This window comes from Oncorhynchus kisutch, linkage group LG14, assembly GCF_002021735.2.
Source record: "Oncorhynchus kisutch isolate 150728-3 linkage group LG14, Okis_V2, whole genome shotgun sequence".
In the NCBI taxonomy this organism is placed as follows: Eukaryota; Metazoa; Chordata; class Actinopteri; order Salmoniformes; family Salmonidae; genus Oncorhynchus; species Oncorhynchus kisutch.
The window spans coordinates 59389586-59401856 of record NC_034187.2 but is presented as its reverse complement, the minus strand read 5'-3'; the positions used below and the strand labels follow the sequence as shown (position 1 = coordinate 59401856).

Sequence of the window (12271 nt, the reverse complement as noted above, 5' to 3'; positions counted from 1 at the left end):
CTACAACACCTGCAGTTCCTACAACTGTAGCTCCCACGACCACTCCATCTGCTGTACTTACTACAACAATCACAACTACAGCTCCTGATACAACAACTTTAACTTCTACGTCAACCACAGCAGCTGCCTCTATGTCAACCACAGCAGCTTCCTCTATGACAACCACTGCTGCTCCAACGACCACTACAACTCCAGAACCTATTACGACAACCACTGCAGCTCCTGCTACAACAACTACAACTTCAGCTCCTACGACAACCACAACAACAGCACCTACAACAACTGTAGCTCCCACGACAACTGCAGCTCCTACAACAGCTTTAGCATCTACGACAACCACTGCAGCCCTAACAACAACAACTGCTGCTCCTACGACCACTACAGCTCCAGAACCTATTACGACAACCTCTGCAGCTTCTGCTACAACAACTACACCCTTGGCTCCTACGACAACCACGACAACAGCACCTCCAACAACTGTAGCTCCCACGATAACTGCAGCTCCTACAACAGCTTTAGCATCTACTTCAACCACTGCAGCCCTAACTGCAACAACTGCAGCTCCTACGACCACTGCAACTCCACAACCTACTACAACAACTACAACTTCAGCTCCTGCGACAACCACAACAACAGCACCTACTACAACACCTGCTGTTCCTACAACTGTAGCTCCCACGACCACTCCACCTGCTGTACTTACTACAACAATCACAACTACAGCTCCTGATACAACAACTTTAACTTCTACGTCAACCACAGCAGCTGCCTCTACGACAACCACTGCAGCTCTAAATACAACAACTGCTGCTCCAACGACCACTACAACTCCAGAACCTATTACGACAACCACTGCAGCTTCAGCTACAACAACTACAACTTCAGCTCCTACGACAACCACAACAACAGCACCTACTACAACACCTGCAGTTCCTACAAATGTAGCTCCCACGACCACTCCACCTGCTGTACTTACTACAACAATCACAACTACATCTCCTGATACAACAACTGTAATTTCTACATCAACCACAGCAGCTGCATCTACGACAACCACTGCAGCTCTAACTACAACAACTGCTGCTCCAACGACCACTACAACTCCAGAACCTATTACGACAACCACTGCAGCTCCTGCTACAACAACTACAACTTCAGCTCCTACGACAACCACAACAACAGCACCTACAACAACTGTAGCTCCCATGACAACTGCAGCTCCTACAACAGCTTTAGCATCTACGACAACCACTGCAGCCCTAACTACAACAACTGCTGCTCCTACGAGCACTGCAACTCCACAACCTACTACAACAACCAGTGCAGCTCCTACTACAACAACTGCTGTTGTAACGACCACAGTGACTGCAGCACCTTCTACAATAACTACAACTTCAGCTCCTACGACAACCACAACAACAGCACCTACTACAACACCTGCAGTTCCTATAACTGTAGCTCCCACGACCACTCCATCTGCTGTACTTACTACAACAATCACAACTACAGCTCCTGATACAACAACTTTAACTTCTACGTCAACCACAGCAGCTGCCTCTACGTCAACCACAGCAGCTTCCTCTATGACAACCACTGCTGCTCCAACGACCACTACAACTCCAGAACCTATTACGACAACCACTGCAGCTCCTGCTACAACAACTACAACTTCAGCTCCTACGACAACCACAACAACAGCACCTACAACAACTGTAGCTCCCACGACAACTGCAGCTTCTACAACAGCTTTAGCATCTACGACAACCACTGCAGCCCTAACAACAACAACTGCTGCTCCTACGACCACTACAGCTCCAGAACCTATTACGACAACCTCTGCAGCTTCTGCTACAACAACTACACCCTTGGCTCCTACGACAACCACGACAACAGCACCTCCAACAACTGTAGCTCCCACGATAACTGCAGCTCCTACAACAGCTTTAGCATCTACTTCAACCACTGCAGCCCTAACTGCAACAACTGCTGCTCCTACGAGCACTGCAACTCCACAACCTACTACAACAAGCAGTGCAGCTCCTACTACAACAACTGCTGTTGTAACGACCACAGTGACTGCAGCACCTTCTACAATAACTACAACTTCAGCTCCTACGACAACCACAACAACAGCACCTACTACAACACCTGCAGTTCCTACAACTGTAGCTCCCGCGACCACTCCATCTGCTGTACTTACTACAACAATCACAACTACAGCTCCTGATACAACAACTTTAACTTCTACGTCAACCACGGCAGCTACCTCTACATCAACCACAGCAGCTTCCTCTATGACAACCACTGCTGCTCCAACGACCACTACAACTCCAGAACCTATTACGACAACCACTGCAGCTCCTGCTACAACAACTACAACTTCAGCTCCTACGACAACCACAACAACAGCAGCTACAACAACTGTAGCACCCACGACAACTGCAGCTCCTACAACAGCTTTAGCATCTACGACAACCACTGCAGCCCTAACAACAACAACTGCTGCTCCTACGACCACTACAGCTCCAGAACCTATTACGACAACCTCTGCAGCTTCTGCTACAACAACTACACCCTCGGCTCCTACGACAACCACGACAACAGCACCTCCAGCAACTGTAGCTCCCACGATAACTGCAGCTCCTACAACAGCTTTAGCATCTACTTCAACCACTGCAGCCCTAACTGCAACAACTGCAGCTCCTACGACCACTGCAACTCCACAACCTACTACAACAACTACAACTTCAGCTCCTGCGACAACCACAACAACAGCACCTACTACAACACCTGCAGTTCCTACAACTGTAGCTCCCACGACCACTCCATCTGCTGTACTTACTACAACAATCACAACTACAGCTCCTGATACAACAACTTTAACTTCTACGTCAACCACAGCAGCTGCCTCTATGTCAACCACAGCAGCTTCCTCTATGACAACCACTGCTGCTCCAACGACCACTACAACTCCAGAACCTATTACGACAACCACTGCAGCTCCTGCTACAACAACTACAACTTCAGCTCCTACGACAACCACAACAACAGCACCTACAACAACTGTAGCTCCCACGACAACTGCAGCTCCTACAACAGCTTTAGCATCTACGACAACCACTGCAGCCCTAACAACAACAACTGCTGCTCCTACGACCACTACAGCTCCAGAACCTATTACGACAACCTCTGCAGCTTCTGCTACAACAACTACACCCTTGGCTCCTACGACAACCACGACAACAGCACCTCCAACAACTGTAGCTCCCACGATAACTGCAGCTCCTACAACAGCTTTAGCATCTACTTCAACCACTGCAGCCCTAACTGCAACAACTGCAGCTCCTACGACCACTGCAACTCCACAACCTACTACAACAACTACAACTTCAGCTCCTGCGACAACCACAACAACAGCACCTACTACAACACCTGCTGTTCCTACAACTGTAGCTCCCACGACCACTCCACCTGCTGTACTTACTACAACAATCACAACTACAGCTCCTGATACAACAACTTTAACTTCTACGTCAACCACAGCAGCTGCCTCTACGACAACCACTGCAGCTCTAAATACAACAACTGCTGCTCCAACGACCACTACAACTCCAGAACCTATTACGACAACCACTGCAGCTTCAGCTACAACAACTACAACTTCAGCTCCTACGACAACCACAACAACAGCACCTACTACAACACCTGCAGTTCCTACAAATGTAGCTCCCACGACCACTCCACCTGCTGTACTTACTACAACAATCACAACTACATCTCCTGATACAACAACTGTAATTTCTACATCAACCACAGCAGCTGCATCTACGACAACCACTGCAGCTCTAACTACAACAACTGCTGCTCCAACGACCACTACAACTCCAGAACCTATTACGACAACCACTGCAGCTCCTGCTACAACAACTACAACTTCAGCTCCTACGACAACCACAACAACAGCACCTACAACAACTGTAGCTCCCATGACAACTGCAGCTCCTACAACAGCTTTAGCATCTACGACAACCACTGCAGCCCTAACTACAACAACTGCTGCTCCTACGAGCACTGCAACTCCACAACCTACTACAACAACCAGTGCAGCTCCTACTACAACAACTGCTGTTGTAACGACCACAGTGACTGCAGCACCTTCTACAATAACTACAACTTCAGCTCCTACGACAACCACAACAACAGCACCTACTACAACACCTGCAGTTCCTATAACTGTAGCTCCCACGACCACTCCATCTGCTGTACTTACTACAACAATCACAACTACAGCTCCTGATACAACAACTTTAACTTCTACGTCAACCACAGCAGCTGCCTCTACGTCAACCACAGCAGCTTCCTCTATGACAACCACTGCTGCTCCAACGACCACTACAACTCCAGAACCTATTACGACAACCACTGCAGCTCCTGCTACAACAACTACAACTTCAGCTCCTACGACAACCACAACAACAGCACCTACAACAACTGTAGCTCCCACGACAACTGCAGCTCCTACAACAGCTTTAGCATCTACGACAACCACTGCAGCCCTAACAACAACAACTGCTGCTCCTACGACCACTACAGCTCCAGAACCTATTACGACAACCTCTGCAGCTTCTGCTACAACAACTACACCCTTGGCTCCTACGACAACCACGACAACAGCACCTCCAACAACTGTAGCTCCCACGATAACTGCAGCTCCTACAACAGCTTTAGCATCTACTTCAACCACTGCAGCCCTAACTGCAACAACTGCTGCTCCTACGAGCACTGCAACTCCACAACCTACTACAACAACCAGTGCAGCTCCTACTACAACAACTGCTGTTGTAACGACCACAGTGACTGCAGCACCTTCTACAATAACTACAACTTCAGCTCCTACGACAACCACAACAACAGCACCTACTACAACACCTGCAGTTCCTACAACTGTAGCTCCCGCGACCACTCCATCTGCTGTACTTACTACAACAATCACAACTACAGCTCCTGATACAACAACTTTAACTTCTACGTCAACCACGGCAGCTACCTCTACATCAACCACAGCAGCTTCCTCTATGACAACCACTGCTGCTCCAACGACCACTACAACTCCAGAACCTATTACGACAACCACTGCAGCTCCTGCTACAACAACTACAACTTCAGCTCCTACGACAACCACAACAACAGCAGCTACAACAACTGTAGCACCCACGACAACTGCAGCTCCTACAACAGCTTTAGCATCTACGACAACCACTGCAGCCCTAACAACAACAACTGCTGCTCCTACGACCACTACAGCTCCAGAACCTATTACGACAACCTCTGCAGCTTCTGCTACAACAACTACACCCTCGGCTCCTACGACAACCACGACAACAGCACCTCCAGCAACTGTAGCTCCCACGATAACTGCAGCTCCTACAACAGCTTTAGCATCTACTTCAACCACTGCAGCCCTAACTGCAACAACTGCAGCTCCTACGACCACTGCAACTCCACAACCTACTACAACAACTACAACTTCAGCTCCTGCGACAACCACAACAACAGCACCTACTACAACACCTGCAGTTCCTACAACTGTAGCTCCCACGACCACTCCATCTGCTGTACTTACTACAACAATCACAACTACAGCTCCTGATACAACAACTTTAACTTCTACGTCAACCACAGCAGCTGCCTCTATGTCAACCACAGCAGCTTCCTCTATGACAACCACTGCTGCTCCAACGACCACTACAACTCCAGAACCTATTACGACAACCACTGCAGCTCCTGCTACAACAACTACAACTTCAGCTCCTACGACAACCACAACAACAGCACCTACAACAACTGTAGCTCCCACGACAACTGCAGCTCCTACAACAGCTTTAGCATCTACGACAACCACTGCAGCCCTAACAACAACAACTGCTGCTCCTACGACCACTACAGCTCCAGAACCTATTACGACTACCTCTGCAGCTTCTGCTACAACAACTACACCCTTGGCTCCTACGACAACCACGACAACAGCACCTCCAACAACTGTAGCTCCCACGATAACTGCAGCTCCTACAACAGCTTTAGCATCTACTTCAACCACTGCAGCCCTAACTGCAACAACTGCAGCTCCTACGACCACTGCAACTCCACAACCTACTACAACAACTACAACTTCAGCTCCTGCGACAACCACAACAACAGCACCTACTACAACACCTGCTGTTCCTACAACTGTAGCTCCCACGACCACTCCACCTGCTGTACTTACTACAACAATCACAACTACAGCTCCTGATACAACAACTTTAACTTCTACGTCAACCACAGCAGCTGCCTCTACGACAACCACTGCAGCTCTAAATACAACAACTGCTGCTCCAACGACCACTACAACTCCAGAACCTATTACGACAACCACTGCAGCTTCAGCTACAACAACTACAACTTCAGCTCCTACGACAACCACAACAACAGCACCTACTACAACACCTGCAGTTCCTACAAATGTAGCTCCCACGACCACTCCACCTGCTGTACTTACTACAACAATCACAACTACATCTCCTGATACAACAACTGTAATTTCTACATCAACCACAGCAGCTGCATCTACGACAACCACTGCAGCTCTAACTACAACAACTGCTGCTCCAACGACCACTACAACTCCAGAACCTATTACGACAACCACTGCAGCTCCTGCTACAACAACTACAACTTCAGCTCCTACGACAACCACAACAACAGCACCTACAACAACTGTAGCTCCCATGACAACTGCAGCTCCTACAACAGCTTTAGCATCTACGACAACCACTGCAGCCCTAACTACAACAACTGCTGCTCCTACGAGCACTGCAACTCCACAACCTACTACAACAACCAGTGCAGCTCCTACTACAACAACTGCTGTTGTAACGACCACAGTGACTGCAGCACCTTCTACAATAACTACAACTTCAGCTCCTACGACAACCACAACAACAGCACCTACTACAACACCTGCAGTTCCTATAACTGTAGCTCCCACGACCACTCCATCTGCTGTACTTACTACAACAATCACAACTACAGCTCCTGATACAACAACTTTAACTTCTACGTCAACCACAGCAGCTGCCTCTACGTCAACCACAGCAGCTTCCTCTATGACAACCACTGCTGCTCCAACGACCACTACAACTCCAGAACCTATTACGACAACCACTGCAGCTCCTGCTACAACAACTACAACTTCAGCTCCTACGACAACCACAACAACAGCACCTACAACAACTGTAGCTCCCACGACAACTGCAGCTCCTACAACAGCTTTAGCATCTACGACAACCACTGCAGCCCTAACAACAACAACTGCTGCTCCTACGACCACTACAGCTCCAGAACCTATTACGACAACCTCTGCAGCTTCTGCTACAACAACTACACCCTTGGCTCCTACGACAACCACGACAACAGCACCTCCAACAACTGTAGCTCCCACGATAACTGCAGCTCCTACAACAGCTTTAGCATCTACTTCAACCACTGCAGCCCTAACTGCAACAACTGCTGCTCCTACGAGCACTGCAACTCCACAACCTACTACAACAACCAGTGCAGCTCCTACTACAACAACTGCTGTTGTAACGACCACAGTGACTGCAGCACCTTCTACAATAACTACAACTTCAGCTCCTACGACAACCACAACAACAGCACCTACTACAACACCTGCAGTTCCTATAACTGTAGCTCCCGCGACCACTCCACCTGCTGTACTTACTACAACAATCACAACTACAGCTCCTGATACAACAACTTTAACTTCTACGTCAACCACAGCAGCTGCCTCTACGACAACCACTGCAGCTCTAACTACAACAACTGCTGCTCCAACGACCACTACAACTCCAGAACCTATTACGACAACCACTGCAGCTCCTGCTACAACAACTACAACTTCAGCTCCTGCGACAACCACAACAACAGCACCTACTACAACACCTGCAGTTCCTACAACTGTAGCTCCCACGACCACTCCATCTGCTGTACTTACTACAACAATCACAACTACAGCTCCTGATACAACAACTTTAACTTCTACGTCAACCACAGCAGCTGCCTCTATGTCAACCACAGCAGCTTCCTCTATGACAACCACTGCTGCTCCAACGACCACTACAACTCCAGAACCTATTACGACAACCACTGCAGCTCCTGCTACAACAACTACAACTTCAGCTCCTACGACAACCACAACAACAGCACCTACAACAACTGTAGCTCCCACGACAACTGCAGCTCCTACAACAGCTTTAGCATCTACGACAACCACTGCAGCCCTAACAACAACAACTGCTGCTCCTACGACCACTACAGCTCCAGAACCTATTACGACAACCTCTGCAGCTTCTGCTACAACAACTACACCCTTGGCTCCTACGACAACCACGACAACAGCACCTCCAACATCTGTAGCTCCCACGATAACTGCAGCTCCTACAACAGCTTTAGCATCTACTTCAACCACTGCAGCCCTAACTGCAACAACTGCAGCTCCTACGACCACTGCAACTCCACAACCTACTACAACAACTACAACTTCAGCTCCTGCGACAACCACAACAACAGCACCTACTACAACACCTGCTGTTCCTACAACTGTAGCTCCCACGACCACTCCACCTGCTGTACTTACTACAACAATCACAACTACAGCTCCTGATACAACAACTTTAACTTCTACGTCAACCACAGCATCTGCCTCTACGACAACCACTGCAGCTCTAAATACAACTACTGCTGCTCCAACGACCACTACAACTCCAGAACCTATTACGACAACCACTGCAGCTTCAGCTACAACAACTACAACTTCAGCTCCTACGACAACCACAACAACAGCACCTACTACAACACCTGCAGTTCCTACAAATGTAGCTCCCACGACCACTCCACCTGCTGTACTTACTACAACAATCACAACTACATCTCCTGATACAACAACTGTAATTTCTACGACAACCACTGCAGCTCTAACTACAACAACTGCTGCTCCAACGACCACTACAACTCCAGAACCTATTACGACAACCACTGCAGCTCCTGCTACAACAACTACAACTTCAGCTCCTACGACAACCACAACAACAGCACCTACAACAACTGTAGCTCCCATGACAACTGCAGCTCCTACAACAGCTTTAGCATCTACGACAACCACTGCAGCCCTAACTACAACAACTGCTGCTCCTACGAGCACTGCAACTCCACAACCTACTACAACAACCAGTGCAGCTCCTACTACAACAACTGCTGTTGCACCTTCTACAATAACTACAACTTCAGCTCCTACGACAACCACAACAACAGCACCTACTACAACACCTGCAGTTCCTATAACTGTAGCTCCCACGACCACTCCATCTGCTGTACTTACTACAACAATCACAACTACAGCTCCTGATACAACAACTTTAACTTCTACGTCAACCACAGCAGCTGCCTCTACGTCAACCACAGCAGCTTCCTCTATGACAACCACTGCTGCTCCAACGACCACTACAACTCCAGAACCTATTACGACAACCACTGCAGCTCCTGCTACAACAACTACAACTTCAGCTCCTACGACAACCACAACAACAGCACCTACAACAACTGTAGCTCCCACGACAACTGCAGCTCCTACAACAGCTTTAGCATCTACGACAACCACTGCAGCCCTAACAACAACAACTGCTGCTCTTACGACCACTACAGCTCCAGAACCTATTACGACAACCTCTGCAGCTTCTGCTACAACAACTACACCCTTGGCTCCTACGACAACCACGACAACAGCACCTCCAACAACTGTAGCTCCCACGATAACTGCAGCTCCTACAACAGCTTTAGCATCTACTTCAACCACTGCAGCCCTAACTGCAACAACTGCTGCTCCTACGAGCACTGCAACTCCACAACCTACTACAACAACCAGTGCAGCTCCTACTACAACAACTGCTGTTGTAACGACCACAGTGACTGCAGCACCTTCTACAATAACTACAACTTCAGCTCCTACGACAACCACAACAACAGCACCTACTACAACACCTGCAGTTCCTATAACTGTAGCTCCCGCGACCAATCCACCTGCTGTACTTACTACAACAATCACAACTACAGCTCCTGATACAACAACTTTAACTTCTACGTCAACCACAGCAGCTGCCTCTACGACAACCACTGCAGCTCTAACTACAACAACTGCTGCTCCAACGACCACTACAACTCCAGAACCTATTACGACAACCACTGCAGCTCCTGCTACAACAACTACAACTTCAGCTCCTGCGACAACCACAACAACAGCACCTACTACAACACCTGCAGTTCCTACAACTGTAGCTCCCACGACCACTCCATCTGCTGTACTTACTACAACAATCACAACTACAGCTCCTGATACAACAACTTTAACTTCTACGTCAACCACAGCAGCTGCCTCTATGTCAACCACAGCAGCTTCCTCTATGACAACCACTGCTGCTCCAACGACCACTACAACTCCAGAACCTATTACGACAACCACTGCAGCTCCTGCTACAACAACTACAACTTCAGCTCCTACGACAACCACAACAACAGCACCTACAACAACTGTAGCTCCCACGACAACTGCAGCTCCTACAACAGCTTTAGCATCTACGACAACCACTGCAGCCCTAACAACAACAACTGCTGCTCCTACGACCACTACAGCTCCAGAACCTATTACGACAACCTCTGCAGCTTCTGCTACAACAACTACACCCTTGGCTCCTACGACAACCACGACAACAGCACCTCCAACATCTGTAGCTCCCACGATAACTGCAGCTCCTACAACAGCTTTAGCATCTACTTCAACCACTGCAGCCCTAACTGCAACAACTGCAGCTCCTATGACCACTGCAACTCCACAACCTACTACAACAACTACAACTTCAGCTCCTGCGACAACCACAACAACAGCACCTACTACAACACCTGCTGTTCCTACAACTGTAGCTCCCACGACCACTCCACCTGCTGTACTTACTACAACAATCACAACTACAGCTCCTGATACAACAACTTTAACTTCTACGTCAACCACAGCATCTGCCTCTACGACAACCACTGCAGCTCTAAATACAACAACTGCTGCTCCAACGACCACTACAACTCCAGAACCTATTACGACAACCACTGCAGCTTCAGCTACAACAACTACAACTTCAGCTCCTACGACAACCACAACAACAGCACCTACTACAACACCTGCAGTTCCTACAAATGTAGCTCCCACGACCACTCCACCTGCTGTACTTACTACAACAATCACAACTACATCTCCTGATACAACAACTGTAATTTCTACGACAACCACTGCAGCTCTAACTACAACAACTGCTGCTCCAACGACCACTACAACTCCAGAACCTATTACGACAACCACTGCAGCTCCTGCTACAACAACTACAACTTCAGCTCCTACGACAACCACAACAACAGCACCTACAACAACTGTAGCTCCCATGACAACTGCAGCTCCTACAACAGCTTTAGCATCTACGACAACCACTGCAGCCCTAACTACAACAACTGCTGCTCCTACGAGCACTGCAACTCCACAACCTACTACAACAACCAGTGCAGCTCCTACTACAACAACTGCTGTTGTAACGACCACAGTGACTGCAGCACCTTCTACAATAACTACAACTTCAGCTCCTACGACAACCACAACAACAGCACCTACTACAACACCTGCAGTTCCTATAACTGTAGCTCCCACGACCACTCCATCTGCTGTACTTACTACAACGATCACAACTACAGCTCCTGATACAACAACTTTAACTTCTACGTCAACCACAGCAGCTGCCTCTACGTCAACCACAGCAGCTTCCTCTATGACAACCACTGCTGCTCCAACGACCACTACAACTCCAGAACCTATTACGACAACCACTGCAGCTCCTGCTACAACAACTACAACTTCAGCTCCTACGACAACCACAACAACAGCACCTACAACAACTGTAGCTCCCACGACAACTGCAGCTCCTACAACAGCTTTAGCATCTACGACAACCACTGCAGCCCTAACAACAACAACTGCTGCTCCTACGACCACTACAGCTCCAGAACCTATTACGACAACCTCTGCAGCTTCTGCTACAACAACTACACCCTTGGCTCCTACGACAACCACGACAACAGCACCTCCAACAACTGTAGCTCCCACGATAACTGCAGCTCCTACAACAGCTTTAGCATCTAC

At 48.5% G+C, this 12271-nt stretch overlaps 2 protein-coding genes across 2 annotated transcripts; both read left to right on the top strand.

The window, feature by feature from the left end:
• Window positions 1-3158: 3158 nt before the first annotated feature.
• On the top strand, window positions 3159-6458 carry LOC116353410 (mucin-5AC-like; the record flags this gene model as incomplete). The annotated part of the gene is made up of 3 exons (XM_031788667.1): window positions 3159-4674; window positions 4798-5388; window positions 5488-6458. Coding segments are annotated over 3 exons (3078 nt in total), but the record flags the coding sequence as incomplete, so codon positions are not given.
• A 1656-nt stretch (window positions 6459-8114) lies between these two features.
• On the top strand, window positions 8115-11414 carry LOC116353296 (mucin-5AC-like; the record flags this gene model as incomplete). Its single annotated transcript, XM_031787569.1, has 2 exons — window positions 8115-9270; window positions 11206-11414. Coding segments are annotated over 2 exons (1365 nt in total), but the record flags the coding sequence as incomplete, so codon positions are not given.
• Window positions 11415-12271: the final 857 nt, after the last annotated feature.